The sequence below is a fragment of the Myxine glutinosa genome, chromosome 6 (genome assembly GCF_964187855.1).
Source record: "Myxine glutinosa chromosome 6, kmMyxGlut1.1, whole genome shotgun sequence".
NCBI lineage: Eukaryota > Metazoa > Chordata > Myxini > Myxiniformes > Myxinidae > Myxine > Myxine glutinosa.
In genome coordinates, this window is record NC_136266.1 from 108,913,827 (window position 1) to 108,938,336 (window position 24,510).

The 24,510-nt window shown below is 47.7% G+C and overlaps 1 protein-coding gene across 1 annotated transcript in view; it reads right to left on the reverse strand.

The window, feature by feature from the left end:
• Positions 1-205: 205 nt before the first annotated feature.
• Positions 206-24,510, reverse strand: part of LOC137430172 (uncharacterized) — a 34,486-nt gene continuing 10,181 nt past the window's right edge. Inside the window, exons 2-6 of the mRNA XM_078780364.1 lie at positions 18,509-18,763; positions 18,111-18,340; positions 11,705-11,818; positions 2,631-2,678; positions 206-1,657 (exon numbers count right to left, since the gene is read on the reverse strand). Coding sequence (XP_078636490.1) covers positions 2,648-2,678; positions 11,705-11,818; positions 18,111-18,340; positions 18,509-18,736 — 603 coding nt within the window. The 5' untranslated portion in view covers positions 18,737-18,763 and the 3' untranslated portion in view covers positions 206-1,657; positions 2,631-2,647. The remainder of the gene's footprint in view (positions 1,658-2,630; positions 2,679-11,704; positions 11,819-18,110; positions 18,341-18,508; positions 18,764-24,510) is intronic.

Genomic DNA, 24,510 nt, shown 5'->3' on the forward strand with positions numbered 1-24,510 from the left:
TAGCATTCGCCATTTCTGCAGTCTGTTTGCTTCTGGCCTCCCACCCGTGCGTAGCACGGGTATCTCACTCGTGACAATAATCCCACAAACTGCAGTCGTATAATTGTGGGCCTCATCACCAATTATCTACCGACGCAAACACAACTCGTAAATCCTGACTCCCATCATTTGTCCATTCTAATCGTTCCACAATTACACATTGAAATGAAGCTGCAAAATACTTTTATTTCACCAAATACAACGGCCTATCAAATGCAGCAGTTCATCATAATATGCAAATCAATATATTTTTACATCTTTAACAGATGAATAACCGATAAATATTTAGTGTTAATGCATTCAAATACTATAACAATATTTCAGAAATATATTAAGATTTTCTTCTATGAAGATAGAGTACAAAACCCATGCTTTGCAGCCGGAAGAAAGGACCCACAAAGTCTGCAGGGATAGAGTGATGTAGAACTCCAGCCTCGGTTAAAATCTCGGCCCATCTACAAACTGTCATCCTGGTGTCTCTCGGGTGGATGTTAAAACTGGAAGCCCAGTCTACCGGCATTAGTTGGTGGATGTTAACGATCTCACAGTGTCCTTCACTAAGAGTAGGTGAGCTATTGCAGGCACCTTGAACAAATTACAAATTCATGCCCTAGCCTACCTACAAAGGGCGTTGCATTGGTGGCACAGCTCTGCCCCATCGGCCAATGATGTTACTTGCAGCCTTGTGTTGCATAGAAAAACAAGAAGAGGAGTGGAGAGGGGTATATGTGCATGGCAGCAAACATTTCAAATTCACAAACGGGTTGGTAAAAGACGAAGGCCATCTATAACATTACATACACGATAATTGAACTCCGATCCCCATCAATCGTTCCACTCACTGACGTTTTTCTGCCCTTATTCTCCTCACCACTTTAATCAAATTTATTCTTTTATACCCCCTCTGAACCACATTTAGAGGCATTTAGAGGCCCTTTTTCGGGCACCGTGGTCCCCATTTTGAAGCAATGTTTTATGGCCGGATGCTCTTCCTGCCGCAAACCCTGTTAGTCGCCTCTTCCGACACGCAGGGAATTACCAGTGAACTGGTACTCAATTTGCTGACCTTGGAAGGATGACTGAGTCAACCCACCTGGTGTTAATTCAGTGATCAACCGGAATTCGAACCCAGGATCCTAGGATCCCAAGCCAGTACCCTAACCGCTAACCCAACACCAGGCTCAAATCAGCTTATTTTGGTCCACCGTAGATACGTCAAAGGTCTCCTTCAACTCGTGCGTGGAATACTTGTCGCACTTGCTTGCCAAGTGGGGGTTGGTGAGAGCGGGCAGCCATCGGTATCGCACCCACTAGTCAGTTATAAATAAGTCTTCAACCACTCGACCAAACAGCCAGCTTTCCACCACCTAACACTGAACATCAATTATACCACAACAAATAAAGGACCCTTCATAGGACAAAATAAATGGTGATTAAAATATACAGGTGGATAAATACACATGTAAATATAAAGATGTCATGTATACTATATCAGCATCATATGTGTAGAATATACCATCACTACATTGCACCTTCTTCATTTACTGTTTAACAGCACGTTCTTCATTTCATCTTGTCTCCAATCTGTTGCAGTCTGCCAATTATTGGATCTCTTCACCTGCAAAGTGCAATTATAACAATGTTAAACTTAATACTTCCATATAACAATGATAATATAATATATTGATGCCTCATGTAGAATATTGTGTGCAGTTTTGGTCACCATTCCCCCCCCCCCCCCCCCCCCCCATGTCAGGACCCCTCCAGTTGCTCAAGTACATTTGGTTTTCATCATTATGGGAACTTAATACTGATTTGGGCGACAATTCTAATTCTTCAGGCTTGAGCTAAAGATGAATAAAGTACAATTTACATTGGTTCACGTGTTCCAAATAAGAATTCTACTTCCAGAACAATTCGCAAGTTCACCATGCTTGCCTATAAATTGGATTGATCGATTTGATTTACAACAAAATATGATTTGATAACCCCATTTTAGTACTTCACAGGAAAGGTGTCAAAACATGGAGATGTAAAGCTAGCTGTGCCACCTGCTCGCACTAATTAATGGTGAGCAAATACATGAAGGGTTGGCAGGATTGCCAAGCGGTATGCACATTTTGCCTCTAAGCTGTCTAGCCTGGGTTTGAATCTTGACACAGCTATAAATTGTCATCCTGCTGTTTCACCGGCAGAGGGATTCATCAATGTGTGTGTGTGTCGTCCCTCTGATGGACGTTAAACTGGGCATCCCGTCTGCTAGCATTAGTTGGTGGACGTTAAAGATCCCACGGTGTCCTTCGCGAAGAGTAGGCGAGCTATAAAATTGCCAAAGACATTGGAATAATTATTCAAAACTTCAACAGAACTAGATCCCAGCAGATGATCCCATGTGATAACCAGGACGTGGCACCTGTTACAATGAAGTCCCAATTAAGCAAAGGTAGAGATGGAAAAGCTGTTTATGTAAAGTCAGGAAGGTCAGATTCCAAAAATGCACACGTGGTTTGTTGCGGTTACAAAATCACCCATAATAGTTAGTAGTATCTAGGTTAAATGAGATGGTCCATATTGATCGCAGGCACTTTTACCTCCTTGAACTTGATCTTCATTCAGGAATCACCAGGGAAACCCACTCGCTGTATAAAACAAAACATTACCAACAATCAATCACCTGAACCATCCACTGCACACCTTACACAAACTATCACTTCACTAAAAATGGACAAACCAGGGGATCAAAGAGAACAAGCGTTACGCCTAGGTCCCCCGTCGGTGAAGTGATGTGAGTTGACAAAGTGGAAGACGCAGAAAACATGCTTTGATATGATATTTCGCTCACAAGGTTCAGACATACATGGAGGCGGCCATCTTGGATTTTGACGTAGCGACCCAATTTTCAATGGCGTTCTTCCTTATGCCTAGATACACCCACACACCAGATTAGAAGTTGGTACTTCGCTTATTTTTCAAGATATTCCGCTCACAAGGTTCAGACATACATGGCGGCGGCCATCTTGGATTTTGACGTGGCGACCCAATTTTCAATAGCGTTCTTCATTGTGCCTAGATACACCCAAACACCAGATTAGAAGTTGGTACTTTGCTTATTTTCCAAGATATTTCACTCAAGGTTCAGACATATATATGGTGGCGGCCATCTTGGAGTTTGACGTGGTGACCCAATTTACAATAGCGGTCTTCCTTATGCCGAGATACACCCACACACCAAATTAGAAGTTGGTACTTCGCTTATTTTTCAAGATATTTCGCTCACAATGTTCAGACATATATATGGTGGCGGTCATCTTGGATTTTGACGTGGCGCCCCAATTTTCAATAGCGTTCTTCCTTATGCCGAGATACACCCACACACCAAACTAGACGTTGGTACTTCGCTTATTTTTCAAGATATTCATCTCACAAGGTTCAGACATACATGGCGGCGCCCATCTTGGATTTTGACATGGCGACCCAATTTTAAACAGCGTTCTTCCATGTACCTAGATACACCCACACACCAGATTAGAAGTTGGCACTTCGCTTATTTTTCGAGATATTTCGCTCACAAATTTCAGACATATATATGGTGGCGGCTGTAGTGAAATTATACCAAGGTGAACCCAGGGGGGGTGCTCGCCACGAAAAGGGGCCGTCTATAAGACCCAGGACACGCGGGGCGTGCGGACACGTCGGCGGGACTCACTGTGACATTATCCAGTAGTTGAATGGTATGTACGCCCCAAACGCTGCGCTGCATTAACCATTGTTATATCGAAGCTACCTTTGCTGTGCTTGAATGCTCTGATTTAATGCCTATTGTTTGCATGTATTGTTACAGGAAATATTGCCGATCTAAATGATATTAAAGCCTACACAGAGGAAAGTCGTGTCTGCGCTTGATTTTCACGACATTTAATATCATTTATTTCGCCATGGCTGACCACAAGATGATCGTGGTTCCGATTCTCGGTGCCGACCCTCTGGCTGAAGGATCTGCATCGGAGTTTGCTCACTGGCTCAACACGCTGCAGAATTACTTCGCTGCTCACGAGACGGAGCCAACCGCTGAGATACGGCTGTCCGTCTTACAGTCCAAGGTCCATCACACTGTGTACAAGACCATTTCTCGATTTGAGACGTATGATACGGCCCTGGACGAGCTGAAGCGCCTTTACATAAAGAAACGGAGCGCTGTGCACGGCCGGCATCAACTCTCTCAGCGACGGCAGCAACCGTCTGAATCGATCGATCGCTATGCGCAGGAGTTGCGCTATTTATTGGCAGATTGTGTGCAGGACGTCCGGACTCATGAGCAAGTTCAGGACGATTTGCTCCGAGATGCATTCATATCCGGAATTAGTTCTGGAGTCTTGCGGCTGCGTCTCTTGGAGGTCGCGGAGCTGACATTTACAGAGGCACTACGGCTGGCGCGCGTTTATGCAGATGCTCGACAACAATTGACCGCCTATGATAACCCACGAGTCGTGGCGGGGACCTCGCAACTCGCGCGACCCGAGAGGGCCATCGCCGAGGATACGGAGGAGGACCCGACCACCACGACTGCCGAGTCCCTGGGTGCTCCGGAAGCGGTCTCCGCATCCGGCCTCACTGCAGCTGCCGCTGCCCGGCCACGGCTTGCCCGGTATGCAAAATGTTATTTTTGTGGCAATCAGCAGCATCCCCGGACTGAATGCCCGGCCCGAGAGGCAACTTGTCACCTCTGCTCCACTAAAGGCCATTTTGCAAAAGTCTGCAGAAAGGCCGCCCGGGGCACGCATTCCCGAGCGACCTTGAATGTGCTCATCGCTGAACCAATGGATCGAGCACCGGACGGGGCGCCTTGCACAGCTTTGATGAGCCGCTCTCCTCCTCGCGGGCCTCTGGCTTCTCGCCCGACCTTGGTGAGATACGTCGGGCCGCCGAAACAAATGGCGCAAACGCGACCGGTCACAAAGCATCTAACCTTGACTGGCTTGCAAACGCCTCCTTCAAACAAGCGACATGCACCCACTTTGGAATTGCCTCTCGAGGTGCGGCCAACGCAGCACGTGACTCGAGCGCCATCTGATGACAGCTTTTGCGAATTACATGCTTCCCTTCTGGCATGTCCAGCTGCTGATGGCAGAATTCATTCTCACGTGGCTCGAGCGCCATCTGGCGGTAGCTCTTGCGAATTACATGCACCCGCTTTGGCATATGACTCTGCAGATGGCAGTGAACTTTCTCCCGTGGCTCGAGCGCCGTCTGGAGGCTGCTCTCACGACTACTCCACACCCACTCTGGCAAATGAAACTACCGAAGAGCCAACTGACTTCAATGCTCCTGCTGAGGCCCGAAGGATTGCAGCCGGCGTGGGATCCACCCGCGAGGCGCGATCTTCACGCCCGGCCGGAACTATACCTGCCGGGTCTGCCGGCCTAGCGCAGGCCTTCATTCCGCTCACGGTCGCGGGCGTTGTTGCGCAAGCTTTAATTGATACGGGATCCACGGATAGTTTTATTGATCAGCGTCTCGTGCGTCAACATGGGTGGCCGGTTCTCGGGACAACCCGCCGGATCTTCATGGCATCTCAGGGTCTTCGGTTGAGCACAAAAGGGGCGTGTCGATTGAAACTTGTGATAAATGGACGCACGTTCCCGGACGTGTATCTCATGGTATTACCGGCCTTATGCGCTGACGTTCTGTTAGGACTTGATTTCCTTAAGCGGCATGGTCGTTTAGAGATGGACTTCGGAGGGCCGGACACGCTCGCTGTGTGTGCCCTCGCTCAAATGGACATGGAGCCACTCTCACTGTTCCCCAACCTGACCACTGATTGTACCCCTGTGGCCATCAAATCGCGGCGCTACTCTCGCGCGGACGCGCAATTCATTGCGGAAGAAACGGCCCTGCTCTTGAAGGACGGTATCATAGAACACAGTAGGTCTCCGTGGAGGGCCCAAGTCTTAGTGGTGCGGAGTGAGGCTCACCGCAGGCGAATGGTAATCGACTATTCGCAAACGATTAATCGCTTTACACAGCTGGATGCCTACCCATTACCGGGGATGGACGCCCTGGTATGCCAGGTGGCCCTGTATTCCGTTTATAGCACTCTCGATCTACGTAGTGCGTATCATCAAGTCCCCATCTCTAGGGCTGATCGCGTCTTTACGGCCTTTGAATCGGGTCAGCGGTTGTACCAGTTCACGAGACTTCCTTTTGGGGTAACGAACGGCGTCGCTTGTTTTCAGAGAGCTATGGATGACCTCGTTGCGAAGGAGCATTTGACGGATGTCTTTGTCTATCTGGACAATCTTACAGTTTGTGGGTACGACCAGGCGCATCACGACGCTAATCTAAAACGCTTCCTCGAGGTTGCGCGGAAATATCGCTTAACCATGAATGAGGCGAAGTGTCAATACTCTCTACGCACGGTAGACCTTCTGGGGTACACCGTGACCCATGGCTCCGTCTCTCCAGATAAGGAGCGTCTGCGCCCTTTGCTCGATATGGCTCCGCCTAGCGATCGGGCTTCGCTGAAACGCGCTCTAGGGCTGTTCGCCCACTACTCGAAGTGGGTGCAAAATTTCTCTGCTAAGCTCCGCCCCCTCGTGGCCTGCGACACTTTCCCCATGGGCCCGGCCGCCCTGGCGGCCTTCGAGGGCCTTAAAGTCGACATTGCTGGCGCCGCTGTCGCAACGATTGACGAGAGTGCCTCTTTCGTTTTGGAGAGTGATGCCTCGGACCATGCGATAGCGGCGACCCTCTCCCAAGGAGGCCGCCCTGTGGCTTTCTTCTCGCGGACTCTCACCTCCGCCGAGCGGAGGCATTCGTCCGTCGAAAAGGAAGCGTACGCGATCGTCGAATCTATTCGGCGATGGCGGCCGTATCTGCTTGGGCGGAGTTTCCAAATTATCACGGACCAACAGAGTGTTGCGTTTATGTACGACACCTTACATGCTCAGCGCATTAAGAATGAGAAAATCACCCGCTGGCGTATCGAACTCGCCGACTTCTGCTACACCATCAAATACCGCCCGGGGAAGGATAACCTGGTCGCTGACGCCTTATCGAGGCCGGCCACTTGCGCGGGGGTCGTAACTTTGGAGGGGCTGCGCACTTTGCACAGCACTATGTGTCATCCCGGGGTAACGCGCTTCGCGCATTTTGTGCGCGCGGGCAATCTGCCGTACTCGATGGAGGACATCCGCCGCATCTGCCGTGATTGCGCGGTCTGTGCGGAACTCAAACCGCGTTTTTATAGCCCTCCCCTGGGGACACTCGTTAGGGCTACTAGACCGTGGGAGCGCTTGGCGATGGACTTCAAAGGGCCGCTGCCAATGTCGAGCAACTCTCGCTATCTGCTCACTATCGTCGATGAGTATTCCCGATTCCCCTTTGCTTACACGTGCGGGGATATGTCGGCTGCCACGGTTATTCGGTGCCTTCAGAATTTGTTTTCTATGTTCGGATATCCGGCCTACGTGCATACCGATCGGGGTGCGGTGTTCCTGTCCCAGGAAGTGAGGGGCTACTTGCTCCAAAATAATGTCGCTTCGAGCTACACCACCCCGTACCGGCCCCAAGCTAACGGACAGATCGAACGCTTTAATGGGATTATATGGCGGGCCGTCATGCTAAGCCTTCGGACCCTCGGCCGAGGCCTCGATAAATGGGCGTGGTCGCTGCCTGCCGCTCTAAACTCGATCCGGGCTCTCCTATGTACTGCCACCAACCAGACTCCTCACGAACGACTGTTCCACCACCCTAGAAGCTCCGGCAGTATCCAGTCTTTACCCAGCTGGCTCGCTGAACCGGGGCCCGCCTATCTCAAACGAGCGGTTCGCACTAGCAAGTACGACCCCCTTGTTGACAAGGTGCAGGTCCTCCAGGCTAATCCCGACCATGCCCGCGTGTTAACGGCGGATGGCCGCGAGTCTACTGTCTCCGTTCGCCATCTCGCCCCATGTGGGGACGACGACAGGGATATCGACGAACCCGTCTACGAGTCTATGGACTCTATCGAAGCTTCCCCTATGGAACTACCACTGTTACTCCCGTCGTCCCCCGCTCCCGTGCCCGAAGGCGCAGGGGCGCCCCCTCCGACTCCGACCTCCGGCGGCTATTCCGACGCGGGGGACTCCGGGCTTGGGGACGCCGTGCCCGGTAGATTCCGAACACGAACTGGCAGGGAGGTTCGCCGCCCCGACCGCTACGGGTGGTCCGACTGACGTGGATTGACGTGACCCTTTCATTTATTGCTGATGCTTGCCTGCGAACTGCCGAGCGGTAGTCTTGTTTTAACGACGGGGAGAATGTAGTGAAATTATACCAAGGTGAACCCAGGGGGGGTGCTCGCCACGAAAAGGGGCCGTCTATAAGACCCAGGACACGCGGGGCGTGCGGACACGTCGGCGGGACTCACTGTGACATTATCCAGTAGTTGAATGGTATGTACGCCCCAAACGCTGCGCTGCATTAACCATTGTTATATCGAAGCTACCTTTGCTGTGCTTGAATGCTCTGATTTAATGCCTATTGTTTGCATGTATTGTTACAGGAAATATTGCCGATCTAAATGATATTAAAGCCTACACAGAGGAAAGTCGTGTCTGCGCTTGATTTTCACGACAGCGGCCATATTGGATTTTGACGTGGCGACCCAATTTTCAATAGCGTTCTTCCTTATGCCGAGATACACCAAATTAGACGTTGGTACTTCGCTTATTTTTCGAGATATTTCGCTCACAAGTTTCAGACATATATATGGTGGCGGCCATATTGGATTTTGACGTGGCGACCCAATTTTCAATCGCGTTCTTCCTTATGCCCCACACACCAGTTTAGAAGTTGGCACTTCGCTTATTTTTCGAGATATTTCGCTCACAAGTTTCAGACATATACATGGCGGCGGCCATATTGGATTTTGACGTGGTGACCCAATTTTCAATAGCGTTCTTCCGTATGCCGAGATACACCCACACACCAGATTAGAAGTTGGTACTTCACTTACTTTTCAAGATATTCATCTCACAAGGTTCAGACATACATGGCATCAGACATACATGGCGGCGGCCATCTTGGATTTTGACGTGGGTTGAACCCACACACCAAATTCGAATGCGGTCCTTCGCTTATGCACGCACGCACGCATGCATGCCCGCACGCAAACACGCACGCCCGCACGGACACACGGACACACGGACAGAGGGGAAAACCATAGTCCCCCTTTCGCTCCGCTGTGCGACGGGGGACAAAAAGAACAAGCAGAAAATAATTCTACACTTGAAAAAAACAAACCTCTAATAATAAAAACAACAGTTTTTTAAATTAATTTTATAGTTAAAAACTGAATTTATAAGGAAATTTAAATGTTTTTCAACACCAAAGTTCAATTTTGACCTTGGCTGAGTCATATCAAAGACTTTTAAACTATTCATTGCTGCTTCCTCGTTTGATGCTCAAAATAAGAGCAAAGGGCATTGGAAAAACCCATGGGTAAGCATCCCTTTGGGTGAGTGTGGGAATTTCTCCTTAATTGCCCCGATGAGTACGGAGAGAAAAGAGTAAAGTGATGTCATAAAGGTCGCGTCACTAGTACCGTAAAGTGGGGCCCTTTCCAATTAGGGTAAGACTTTGAATATCATCACTTGGTAGGTATTCAAACACGCCCCAAGCACAAGGTGACATTGAACGCCTGAATATCAAAAGAAATAACCATCAACTCCAAATCTGATCATCAAATTGGGGTGTGGAAAGGTCACACCTTGAAGGGGATTTAAAGCCAGTAATACCACATATTTAACTTGTTTGAGTTCTTCAAAATTGTTTTTTAAAAGTTCAAAAAATGTTCAGTTTCACCCCACTTTACGGTACCATAGAGTGCTCCAGGAAGTTAAGTCCCCTAATGTAAGTGGCTGTGTGTTGTCTCACATCTGTCTACAGGTGTGGGTGTGTGTGAGATAGCTCTCCAATTAGTCATTAACGTGTAGAAAAAGGTACAGACAGAGAAGAGGGCAATTTATTTTTTAAACCAATGACGAAAATAAACAATTCAGCAAATGCACACCTGCAAAATGTTATCATAAGATGAGCATGGTGACAATGGGCAACGGGATAGCCTAGAGGTATGCGCACTCACCTCAGAGCTGTCTAACCTGGGTTGGAATCCGACCGAGCTATAAACTTTCATCCTGGTGTTTGGCATGCAGCACTATACATCACCGTGTGTGCTGTCCTTCTGATGGACGTTAAACTAGGTGTCCTATCTGCCAGAGTTAGTTGGTGGACGTTAAAGTTCCCACAGTGCACTTCACAAAGAGTAGGCGAGGCCCCAAACAAATTCTAAATTCCTGCTCGAACTACGGGGCATTGATTGCATCAGTGGCCACAAAGCCCTCCATTGCAAGCAAATGATGCTACCCACAGTCGTGTACTACATATAAAACAAAAAAAAGAGCAATCGGAGATTGCAAACCCTCGCGAGGATGTATTTTCAGTGGTTTTTAAGGCCTTTATGTTAAAACAAATATGGCGGCCGAACCACGTAACCGATGACGTCATCATTATTTTTTTCTCCACTAATGTATGCCTACATGATGCTCAAGAAATTTCATCTTGATAGGATGAAGTTTTGTACTTGTCAAATTATGACTTCATAATGGAGGCACCTATGACATCATCATTAACATAATTTGTTCCCCATGGAGAGATCTTTACAATGAGCCATGTCTCAATTTTTTATATTCAGCACTTTTGGAGATATAGAGGTGCAAAGTTTTTCGGTTTTTCCAAGATGGCGGCAGAACCACTTGACCTATGACATCATAATTACCATTATAAAATTATACAGCTGGCGTTGCACCTATGGTGAAAATTTCCTGTCAATCGGACCAACGGTTGCAGAGAAAATCATATTTATTCTGTGCGGACAAACAGACAGACAGACAAACAGACAAACTCAAATGCAATACCCTCTCCTCAGGCGAGGGTAATAAATCAGGAAGCCTGGTGTCTGTGGCACATTGTAAAATTACACACAATGCAGAGTCGGCATTCCAGAATTATATTTTTCAAACCATAATCTATTTTTAACCAATAACCAGACTGTTTCTCCCAAATCGAATTTGATAATAATAATGCATCTTTATTGTCCCATATTCAGGGAAATTATTCTGACATCCCATAGTCAGATGACATCGCCATATAAAGGCTATGTCATCACATTTACACCAGCAAATTGCACCAATAGCTCACAGTTTATAGTTATTGGAGTACATTTAGTAGAGTGGTGGTGCCACCACCGTCAAGAGGATATTCAGCTTCTAAGATCATCATAGTCAAATGGCTCTTGTCAAACATAGTCAGTATTATGAGGCCATCTTGTCAGTTTTCCTTTCCTAGCTTAATACAGTAAAATCTGCATACTTGTGGGCACGTATCATACATAGGAATACATGTTGAGGCTATCCCCTACCCTCCACCACTACTACCACCCCAACCCTTTTATCACCATGGCAAAGACAGTGCTTTTGGATATGCAAAGCATAGTGTTACAGTTCTGCACATGTCACAGTAGATGCTCCATCCCAGTGTAAACCTGCGATTAGATGGACAAAGTGACAGAAGAGCTCAGATTTGTGCCATAACGCAGTTATCTATCAGGAGCTCATGTAAAGAGTACCTGCCGGTCAGGTCCATAGCGTTATCCGAGCTATTGAGGTCGTGCTGCTTGTTTGGTGCAGTCTCTCGCTCCCGGCGGAATGCCTTACAGCCAAGGGATCCGATACGTCGCAGGCTGCAAGAGGAGCAGAACATTCGATATCAAATTGGCCTGCTTTTTTTTTCTTTTTTCTTTTTTTTGTATACTGAATCGAGGCTCGTGAAAGAGCTAAATTAGTGCTCACATCTGAACTGCTCGCTGGCTCATGAAGCTAGGAACCCCTGAGGTTTAAATCCCATATGTTTGTACATAGTCTATTCATGTCCTTGCAATTTGTGCAAAATACAATGATGTATATTAATGTCTTTGTCCTACACAGGAGTTATGTAAAACCTCCAATAGGAGACTGCGATCAATGTTCAAAATACATTACAAATTGAAAATCTTTTCTGATCAGTCAGAGTTCCAACAAAGAAGGCCACAAGATGGTATTCAGCAACAGCATCTACACCCAGAGCGGTACTTTATAATACATGCAATGTTGGGTGAGCTTATTAGGTGATTCTTCGACAATATGCCAACCTTGAAAGAGCGGTATTATTTATCTACAGTACTTTTTATTCTCTGGAACAATGTCATGGGTCTCACCTCTGTCTGTCTGTCTGTGAGCACGATATCTCAAAAAGTTATGGACGGATTCGGACGAACTTTGGTGGGGAGGTTGAGTGCGTGACAAGGACGAATTGATTCGATTTTGGTGAAGATCTGCATTCGGATACTAGAATTTTTCGGATACTAGAAGTGATTCTTCACAATTAAGAGATAGGGCCAAAAACGATATGTAGCACAACATTTCAAAAAGTTGTGGACGGATTATGCCAAAAATTGGTGGATAAGTTGGGTGACGGCAAGAATAAGCAATTGGATTTTGGTTCAGGTCAAGATGTAGATCTAGTCCATCAGTTGGATACAAAAGGTAAACTGCTCAGCCTAGTGGAGGTATGCGCTCTACAGAGTGCCGTTCTGGTTCTTGCTTTTATTAACAACTAGCAAAAGTACCCCGCGTCGCCGGGTAACGATGAGTCGCTTCCTGATGGGAATATGAAAAGAGGGGGGGGGGGGGGGGGGAGAGGAGGATGACAAAGAGACACAGAATGACAGACAGACACAGAATGTAGGAGAGATGACAAAGAGATGACAAAGAGAGAGAGGGGTAGGAGAGGAGGGAGGGAGAAGGGGGGAGTAGAGAAGGGAGTGGGAGGGGAAGGTGAATGGGAGGAGGAGGAGAAAAGAGGGAAAGGGGAGAATGCTTAGTATATCGCACAAAAATGTTAGTCAATAAAAAATATTCAAAAAGTGTGTTATTACACACCCAAACAAACACCCAGTTTTCACCATTGCAATCTGTTGGAGGTCCAGCTGTATGCATGCAAAGTTTGGGGCTGCTAGGTTTCATGGTTTTGGAGTTATGGAGGGGACAGACGGACAGACAGACACTGCATTTTATTATTAGCTCACCTGGAACAAAGTTCAGGGGAGCTTATGGTGCGTTGTCCGTCCGTCAGTCCATCAGTCCGTAAACACTTGAAACTTATTCTCCGAAACCGCGCATGGGATTGCGACCAAATGATATTTGTTGTGTTGTGACTAAAGTTTGTTCACGGCAATCAAAGTCAGAGGGGTTCGACGGGGGGTCAAAGTGGGTCCAGGTTTGACCCCCCAAAAGAGGTATTTGCTTTCTTTTCTGAAACTAGACACACAATTTTGATGAAACTTGACCACAACCTTCACCACCCATGCTGTACCAAAGTTTTTTCCACGACATTAAAAAAAAAAATCTGCCACTTTGAGGGTCTACGGGGTTAGGGGTTAGGGGTTTGAGGGTCTACGGGGTTTCCCCCCAAAATAGGTATTTGCTTTCATCTCAGAAACTACACACACAATTTCGATGAAACTTGACCACGACCTTCACTACCCATGATGTACCAAAGTTTGTTCACGGCATTGAAAAAATACGCTCCTTTAGGGATCTATGGGGGCCGGGGGGGGGGGGTTCCCCCAAAATAGGTATTTGCTTTCTTCTCAGAAACTACACATGCAATTTCGATGAAATTTCACCACAACCTTAATCACCCATGATGCAGCAATGTTTGTTCAAGGCATTCGAAAAATTGGGGTCTTTGGAGGTATATGGGATTGTGGGAGGTAGGGTTGCCCCCCAAAATAGGTATTTTTTTCTTTGTTTGTTTAAAGTCTTATGATTATGTTAGTATGATTCTACATGCTGTCCTCTCTTCCAGCAAACATTGAAATTGGTTTAAAATACCCTTAATCGGTGTTTTTTTTGTTTGTTTGTTTTTTTCTGCATACAAGATCAAGGCTCGTGAAAGAGCTAACATTAATCACACAAAAAGTCAAACCGACACATAAAACACAAAATAAGGGGAGCGGTAGACAAGATGGTAGACAAGAGAGGGGGAAGGACACAAACACAACATTTGAGAGTAGGGACATCGAGAGAACTGTGGGAGGTAGAGGGCTTGGGGAGAGGTTGGAGAGGTATAAAACATATGGACACTGCAAGGACTTCCAGGAAAGAAGTTGGAATTTCAAAAAAGTGTATCTGGGGTGAATTAGGGGGGTAGAAAAGATCAAGGTTTTGGATGGGGGAAGATAAGAGATGGTGGTGAACAGCTGTTTTAAAGACCTGGAGGGAGGAGTGGGATTGAAGGGAGTGGGGGAGTTTGTTCCAGAGGCAGGAGAAAAGGGGAATTGAAAGAGTGAAGGTGAGCAGAGAGCCGAGATTTTGGCAGTTGAACCATAAGAGGGTTCCTGCCAGATCTTGTGCGACCTGCAGGAATATTTGGGGGACAGAGCACAGAGAGAGCTTGGGGAGCAAGGCCTGAGAGGAGTCGGTAGAAGACAGAAAGACCACCAACCTGCCTGCGATTAGTGAGTGAAAGGCCCTCGGAGTCAGCTTCATCGCAGAAGATTCCAATGATTCTGAAAGCTTTGGCTTCAACAACGTGAAGTCGACCTAGGTGTGAGGCAGGAGCACCGGCCCAGAGGCGGGAACAGTATTCCATTGAGCTGCGGATGAAAGCCTTGCATGTGGTGAGGAGTTCAGGTGTGCCAAAGAAGGCACGGCAGAGGATGCCCAGTCGGCGACTGGCTTTAGAGGACAGTTTGGAAATGTGGTTTTCCCAAGAAAGATCATGGCAGATAGTGAGACCCAAAAGCTGGAGCGACAGAACTTCTTGGAGAGGATTGTTGAGAAAGTAGATGGGAGGGTTTTGCAGTCGGTCTTTTCGGAGAGACATAGTAAGAGTGTGAGATTTGTCAGGATTGAAAGACATATTCCACTCGTTTGACCAGTCTGTGATTTTGTCCAGGTCTGCAGAGAGTGAGGAGGCTGCAGACTGCCGATCTGAGGGATGAGGAATGGAGCGGCAGAGAGTGGAGTCATCAGCAAAGAGATAGAGAGGATTTTCCAGAGAGTCGGAGAGATCATTGATGAAGACCAGAAATAGCACAGGGCCCAGAACACTACCTTGGGGAACTCCAGCCAGAACAGGAAGGGGAGATGAGAGAAATCCATTCAGGGTCACACGTTGACTACGACCAGAGAGGAAGTCCGCAAGCCATGCGTGGAGATTTCCATGGATACCACAGGAGGATAGTTTGGTGAGCAGAGCTGGGTGCCAGACCGTATCGAAGACACGTGATATGTCAAGGGAGACAGCTCTAATTTCCTGTTTGGCATTGAGGACCTCCATCCATTGTTGAGACAGCAGAAGCAACATGTCCAGAGTAGAATGACCTGGTCTGAATCCAAATTGATGATGGAAGATCAAGCCATTGGAGAAGAGGAAGGATTTGATATCCGAAGCAATGATGGATTCAATGACTTTGCTGATAATTGGGAGCAGGCTGATTGGTCTGTAGTTGCAAGGATCTGTGTTTGCACCTTTTTTGTGAAAAGCGGTAATGGTTGCTGATTTCCAAGATGCTGGCAGATGACCTTGAGCAAAAGAGAGGGTGAAAAGAACAGAGAGAGGGTGAGATAGAGCGGCAGAGCAGGATTTTAGGAGCCGTGGGCTGATGCCGTCTGGTCCAGTTGCAGAATCAGAGTCGAGGGTTGACAAAAACTTCTCCACCTTGTCAGGAGAGAAGGACACAGAATCTCGGAGCAGTTGGGTGTGACTGGGAAAGGTGGGAACAGAGAGAGATGGGTTTGGGACATAAGATTTTGAGGCAAACACAGAGTTGAGGCATTTGGCTTTGTCATGTGCGGTGTCAACTGTGTAGTCATTTGAGGTAAGGGAGGGGATCGAGGGGGAACAAACACCAGAAACGGATTTGACCAGACGCCACCAGGATTTGGAGGAAGGAGACAGGTTTGAGAGTTCATTCTTGAGTGTGGAGAGATAGTGCTTCCTGGCACTCCTGAGAGTAGACACACACTTGTTCCGAGCTTGGTGGAAGGAACTGAGATTGCCTTCAGTTGGATTTGCCTTCCAAGAGGCAAAGGCAAGTTGTTTCAGGGCAACTGCCTCACCACAAGATTCAGTGTACCCCGGATGGGAGGAAGGGTAAGACAACTGAAGACGAGATGAGATAAATCTGTGCATGAGAGAGAGAGAGCAGTTTGCTTTGGAAGAATTCCCAGGAAGAATTGATGTCAGAGCCAGTAGAGATGGGAGACCAGTCCAGATGATTGATGGTTGCTTGCAGACCGTGCCAGTCAGCCTGAGTGGAATTCCAGACTCGTCGGCGCCGAGGAGGCTCTCTGAGAATGGCCAGAGAGATGTCCACTTTAACAAGCACATGATCAGAAGAACAGATTGGAGCAGAAGAAGAGCAGCAGACATTTGCAGGGAAGTTTGTCATAACCAAGTCTAGAAGGGCAGATACTCCATTGACTGGGATCCGGGTCGGGAAATTGACAGATTGTGCCAGTCTCATTGAGTCGCAGAAGTCCTTTGCTGAGGTGCCATGGCTGGTGAGAGATGAACCAACACCCAGCCAGCTGAATGATGACAGTTGAGGTAGCCACATATGAGGAAGAGAGAGTTTGGATGAGTTGATAAAAGTTGGTCCATGTTGTCCGACAGCAAAATGTAAGTGGAGTCATCACTGTTTGGAGGACAGTACAGAACACATATGAACAAAAGGTGGGAGCGGAGAGGAAGCCGTAGCCAGAGGTACTCCTGGGGGTGGGGTGTAGAGAGGGTAGTGCAGGGAGAGTGAGGAAGAGAGTTTTTGATAAAGATAGCAACCCCACCACCAGGACGAGGCTCAGGTCTATCATACCGGAGGAGGGAGTAACCAGGAAGAGATATTAAAGAATTAGAGACATCTGGAAGGAGGAAAGTTTCTGTTAAGCAAATCAAGTCTGGATTGACAGAAGCAACCTGAATGGAGAGATCAGTCAGGTTTGAGCGAAGGCCCCGGATGTTTGATGTCCATACCGTTAATGAGGAGAGAGGGGGAGCATCGGGTGCAGGACAGGGGAGGGGAGGGGTAGGGTCAGATGAAGGATGAGAGGGGGAGGTAGGGAGAACAGTTGATAGTGTGTCAGAGATTACAGAAAAGTTACAAGAAAGGGAAGGATAAGGAGGACGAAAGGTTTGATGGTGATGGGATGAGGCACAGTGAGGGGTTGTTTGAGGGGGGGCAGAGGAAAGTCGAAGGTTGGGGGAGGTGGAGGTATGAGATGGAAGGGAGACGAAGTGGCGAGGAGGCAGCTTTGAGGAGGAGGTGGGAGGGGGGAGAATTTGGGAGGGAAGGTTGGGGAGGGGAGATTAGAAGGGGAGGGGCAAGGGGGGAGTTTAGGAGGGGAGGGGAAAGGGGGGAGTTTAGGAGGGGAGGGGCAAGGGGGGAGTTTAGGAGGGGAGGGGCAAGGGGGGAGATTTGGTGAGGAGGGGCAAGGGGGGGAGTTTAGAAAGTGGATGATTAATGAAAGACGAACATTTATAACAAATTCGGTTTATTGTGAGTTTCAGTATACCTTCTATTCTACCAGGTGAGCACCAGGGGTATTTTTTTTTTTTTGTGTACAACATCGAGCGCCAGGGGTATTGCTGATTGCCCCTATGTTTGCATTGCCCCTATGGCATAGGTATTGCCCCTATGTTTATAGATTGCTTCACGAACAAAAAACAAAAAAACAAAAAACATTTATAGACATGTAATACATTTGTGAAATGCAACATGCTCTATTTTGATAAATTCTTCAGCAAAGCGACGGGCACTGCTAGTACATTATATATTGAAAAAGGAGGAATTGATTCTCATCAGACATGAACATGGAACTTTTCGATATTACATTCCACCCTTGAGGCCATTTTGATGTGCTGGTATAAAACATGGAATTCAGACTTGCGTTAATGAATATTGCGTTTCTGGTTACATCGGTGCTCCTTGCCTGCGTGTGTGTGCCCCTCGATCGAGTGCGACTGGCGAGGAATACAGGCTGCGCTTGGCCGAGGTTCGTTGTGATCGGAGCCTTCCCGGAGGAGACTCTGCCTGCACCCATCGGCGGAATGTTCGCCACTGAGCACCACCAGAGGATGAGCGATTCTTTTGCGTCATACCCTGTGGTGATGATGCCCTTCGACAATGATCACCATTTCCAGGTCTGCTCTCACATACACTCTGCACACAAGTGACAAGTCAGACATACCAGCTATTGCAATGATTCCCAGATATATTCTGCTTTATGCATCTGTCAGTGAAGATGGTTCAAGAGGAAAGTTAATTGTGCAATAACCGACTTTAAGGCTCAAAATGTTTAACCACCAAACTTGACACTCTCATCAGCACCTGTATTGCACTCCCACGGGCAGTTCCAATCTTCCCAGCGACGCCTTTCCTTGCAGACACAATGCCCCCAGGTATGTTCTGCAGCATGGCGAGTGGCCGCCTCTTTGACCTTTCACCTTTGTTGGCTGGAGCAACTGTCTTCTTGGGGCTCGGACTCTCCAACTCCTCCTGCAACAGCAGGTGGCTTCGTCCAGAGCCATTTTTCATCACTTGCCAAAAACCTGACATCTTCTTCTTCTTCTTCAAAAATTCTTTCTGATAAGGCCGACAATGAAGATTGGAGTAAAGGTAAGTAGCTTTCAAGTACTGTACAAGCAACGAAAAAAATCACAGAAATGACCTTACAACCTACAAAATATGCAATTCCAAAATCATGAGGCAAAATTTTTCACACCAAATATTTGAGAGAAAAATAATAATAATGATGATGCAATCATTCGATTCACGAGGTCAGTATCCAGCAAACACAACGTTATCACAACGTTGCTGGACTGTTTTAATAAAGGTCATGTAACATTGTAGTAACTAGGGCATGCCCGTACTATATCTATATCTAAAATTATATCCCCCCCCTCTATTTACATCAAATGGTTTGGTCCAAAGCGAACGGCTTGCGAGTACGGTGACAATCCCCCCCCTCTATTTACATGAAATGGTTTGGTCCAAAGCGAACGGCTTGCGAGTACGGTGACAATCCCCCCCCTCTATTTACATGAAATGGTTTGGTCCAAAGCGAACGGCTTGCGAGTACGGTGACAATCCCCCCCCTCTATTTACATGAAATGGTTTGGTCCAAAGCGAACGGCTTGCGAGTACGGTGACAATCCCCCCCCTCTATTTACATGAAATGGTTTGGTCCAAAGCGAACGGCTTGCGAGTACGGTGTTTTTTATCGGACCCGTGGAATTATAGATAGTAGTTTTAATTAGTTTTAAAACATAGTTTAACGGCAACATAGTTTTCCAACGTGAAATAAATGAATACGCTCTCAAATGTGCCGTCCGAGGCAGAGTGTGTTCGCCACGTTCGGCACACGCGATAGCTCGCTGCTCTCTGATTGGTCGAATCGTTTTTTGGACATAGCTCGGTAAGTAATTGTCCGATTAATATGAAACCTTGAAAAGGCACATCCTCGGGTCCCCAGCAATATACCTGGCAAGTTTAAAGTATATCGGACCGGTAGTTGTCGAGAAACAGCAGTCACAGACAAACAAACAAACAAACAAACATACACACAGAGATTAGTGGAATTATAGATAGATGTAACAAATAACATTGTAGCAACATTTTTACATTTTACTGACATGGTGTTTTTCCTACATGTGTGAATAATATTGAAAATTGAAACATTGCAGAAACGTTTCACAAAAACGTTTTGTTTACGCCTTGTCTAAACATTGTGGATAAAACTTTTTTTTTTAAAGTTTTGTGAAATCAGTGACTTAATCGTAATTAATTTTCTATTTTATCCACAGTCAATGTAAACTCAGTGGTGTATTGGTTAGAGCATCTGCTTTGATTCTGAGAGGTCGGTGGTTCAGACCCTGGTTGTGTGTCCAAAGCTTTGAAGTGTTACTTAAACAACCGAGCTTCGAAAAAGATTTGTGGACTAGGCCACCTCAAACTTCAGATTCCCCACTTCCAATAAAACATGTAGCACAGTGGCCTGCATAGAAAAATAGGCTATAATAGCCGAGGGGTTAAAATAGATTTTGGGTACAGCAAAAAACATTCGGGGCACATGCTCCAGCGACGTCCCTGTAAACAAGTACAACGAGAACGCATACCTCCGCCAGGCTGAACAGTTTCTGTTTTGTATCCCACTGATCGTCCGGATGTGGATCCGGGCCGAAACCAAAATCGAATCGCTTGTTCTTGTCGCCCAACCAAATCAATCACCGAGTTTTGTCATAATCCGTCCACAACTTTTTGACATATCATGTTATATAATTATGGATATAGATGCTAATATTTTTTCTACTAATTAAATATGAGTCATTATTCAAGTGAAGATTTTGGAAATTATGATAGTGATAGGTGGCCTTGCCCCTCCCCTCCTAAACTCCCCCCTTGCCCCTCCCCTCCTAAACTCCCCCCTTGCCCTTCCCCTCCTAAACTCCCCCCTCCGAAACTCCCCCCTTGCCCCTCCCATGCAAAACTCCCCCCCAACCCCTCCCCTTCTAATCTCCCCCCCAACCTTCCCTCCAAAATTCTCCCCCCTCCCACCTCCTCCTCAAAGCTGCCTCCTCCCCACTTCGTCTCCCTTCCATCTCATACCTCCACCTCCCCCAACCTTTGACTTTCCTCTGCCCCCCTCAAACAACCCCTCACTGTGCCTCATCCCAGCACCATCAAACCTTTCGTCCTCCTCATCCTTCCCTCTCTTGTAACTCTTCTGTAATCTCTGACACACTATCAACTGCTCTCCCTACATCCCCCCTCTCATCCTTCATCTGACCCTACCCCTCCCCTGTCCTGCACCCGATGCTCCCCCTCACTCCTCATTAACGGTATGGACCTCAAACATCCGGGGCCTTCGCTCAAACCTGATTCATCTCTCCATTCAGGTTGCTTCTGATAGTCCAGACTTGATCTGCTGAACAGAAACTTTCCTCCTTCAAGATTTCTCAGATTCCTTAATATCTCTTCCTGGTTACTCCCTCCTCCGGTATAGTAGACCTGAGCCTCGCCCTGGTGGTGGGGTTGCTATCTTTATCAAAAACTCTTCCTCACTCTCCTTGAACTGTCCTCTCTCCACCCCACCCCCAGGAGTACCTCTGGCTAAGGCTTCCTCTCCGCTCCCACCTTTTGTTCATATGTGTTCTGTACCGTCCTCCAAACAGTGATGACTCCATTTACATTTCGCTGTCGAACATGGACCAACTTCTATCCACTCATCCCAACTCTCTCTTCCTCATATGTGGCGACTTCAACTGTCATCATGCCAGCTGGCTGGGTGTGGGTGCCTCTCTCACCAGCCATGGCACCTCAGCAAAGGACTTCTGCGACTCATTGGGACTGACACAATCTGTCAATTTCCCGACCCGGATCTCAGTCAATGGAGTATCTTCTCTTCTAGACTTGGTTATGACAAACTTCACTGCAAATGTCTGCTGCTCTTCTTCTGCTCCAATCGGTTCTTCTGATCATGTGCTTGTTAAAGTGGACATCTCTCTGGCCATTCTCAGAGAGCCTCCTCAGCGCCGACGAGTCTGGCATTTCACTCAGGCTGACTGGCACGGTCTGCAAGCAGCCATCATCTGAACTGGTCTCCCATCTCTACTGCCTCTGACATCAATTCTTCCTGGGAATTCTTCCAAAGCAAACTACTCTCTCTAATGCACAGATTTATCCCATCTCGTCTTCAGTTGTCTTACCCTTCCTCCCGTCCATGGTACACTGAATCTTGTGGTGAGGCAGTTGCCCTGAAACAACTTGTCTTTGCCTCTTGGAAGGCAAATCCAACTGAAGGCAATCTCAGTTCCTTCCACCAAGTTCGGACCAAGTGTTTGTCTGCCCTCAGGAGTGCCAGGAATCACTATCTCTCCACACTCAAGATTGAACTCTCAAACCTGTCTCCTTCCTCCAAATCCTGGTGGCATCTGGTCAAATCCATTTCTGGTGTTTGTTCCCCCCCCCCCCCCCCCCCCCAATCCACTCCCTTACTTCAAATGGCGACACAGTTGACACCACACATGACAAAGCCGAATGCCTCAACTCTGTGTTTGCCTCAAAATCTTGTGTCCCAAACCCATCTCTCTCTGTTCCCACCTCTCCCAGTCGAACCCAACTGCTCCTGGACTCTGTGTCCTTCTCTCCTGACAAGGTGGAGAAGTTTTTGTCAACCCTCGACTCTGATTCTGCAACTGGACCAGACGGCATCAGCCCACGGGTCCTAAAATCCTGCTCTGCCGCTCTATCTCACCCTCTCTTTTGCTCAAGGTCATCTGCCAGCATCTTGGCAATCAGCAAACATGACCGCTTTACACAAAAAGGTGCAAAAACAGATCCTTGCAACTACAGACCAATCAGCCTGCTCCCAATTATCAGCAAAGTCATGGAATCCATCATTGCTTCGGATATCAAATCCTTCCTCTTCTCCAATGGCTTGATCTCTGGTCATCAATTTGGATTCAGACCAGGCCATTCTACTCTGGACATGCTGCTTCTGCTGTCTCAACAATGGATGGAGGGCCTCAATGCCAAACAGGACATCAGAGCTGTCTTCCTTGACATACCCACGTGCCTTCGATACGGTCTGGCACCCAGCTCTGCTCACCAAACTTTCCTCCTATGGTATCCATGGAAATCTCCACTCATGGCTTGCGGACTTCCTCTCTGGTCGTCGGCAACGTGTGGCCCTGAATGGATTTCTCTCATCTCCCCTTCCTGTTCTGGCTGGAGTTCCCCAAGGTAGTGTTCTGGGCCCTGTGATATTTCTGGTCTTCATCAATGATCTCTCGGACTCTCTGGAAAATCCTCTCTATCTCTTTGCTGATGACTCCACGATCTGCCGCTCCATTCCTCATCCCTCAGATCGGCAGTCTGCAGCCTCCTCACTCTCTGCAGACCTGGACAAAATCACAGACTGGTCAAACAAGTGGAACATGTCTTTCATTCCTGACAAATCTCACACTCTTACTATGTCTCTCCGAAAAGACCGACTGGAAAACTCTCCCATCTACTTTCTCAACAATCCTCTCCAAGAAGTTCTGTCGCTCAAGCTTTTGGGTCTCACTATCTGCTATGATTTTTCTTGGGATAACCACATTTCCAAGCTGGCCTCCAAAGCCAGTCGCCGACTGGGCATCCTCCATCGTGCGAGTCCTTCCTTGGCACACCTGAACTCCTCACCACATACAAGGCTTTCATCGGCAGCTTAATGGAATACTGTTCCCCCCTCTGGGCCGGTGCTCCTGCCTCACACCTAGCTCGGCTTCAGGCTGTTGAAACCAAAGCTTTCAGAATCATTGGAATCTCCTGCGATGAAGCTAACTCCGAGGGCCTTTCACTCATTCACCACAGGCAGGTTGGTGGTCTTTCTGTCTTCCACCGACTCCTCTCCGGCCTTGCTCCCCCAGCTCTCTCTGTGCTCTGTCCCCCTAATATTCCTACAGGTTGCACAAGATATGCCAGCAACCCTCTTATGGTTAAACTGCCAAAATCTAAGCTCTCTGCTCACCTTCACTCTTTCATTCCCCTTTTCTCCCACCTCTGGAACAAACTCCCCCACTCCCTTCAATCCCACTCCTCCCTCTAGGTCTTTAAAACAGCTGTTCACCACCATCTTTTATCTTCCCCCATCCAAAACCTTGATCTTTTCTACCCCCACTAATTCACCCCAGATACACTTTTTTTTGAAATTCCAACTTCTTTCCTGGAAGTCCTTGCAGTGTTGATGTGTTTTATACCTCTCCCACCTCCACCCAAGCCCTCCCCCTCCCACATTTCTCTCGATGTCCTTGATCTCAAATGTTGTGTTTGTGTCCTTCCCCCTCTCTCCCCATCTTGTGTTCTGCTCCCCTTATTGTGTTTTATGTGTCGGTTGCCTTTTTGTGTGTGATTAATGTTAGCTCTTTCACGAGCCTCGATCTTGTATACAAAAATAATAATAATAATAATAAAAATAAATAAATAAATAAAATAGTATCTTTATTGGAACGAAGACAGTTATGATACTGAGAGTTTGTATTCAAACGATAGTTATGAAAGTAGTTTTATAGATTACTAGCAGAAGTACCCGGCATTGCCGGGCGGGGGAGGGGAGAGGGGGGAGGGGAGGGGAGAAGAGGGGGAGGGGGGAGGGGGGAGAGGGGATAAGAGGGGGGAATGGGGAGGGTGAGGGATGGGAAGGGGTGGGAGGGGGGAGGGGCAGGGGGAGAGGAGAGGGGTAGGGGGAGGGGGGGAGGGGAGGGGTAGGGGGGGGGAGGGGAGGGGAAGGAGGGGAGGGGAAGGGGGGGGAGGGGGAGGGGTAAGGGGTGGAGGGGAAGGGGGGGAGGGGG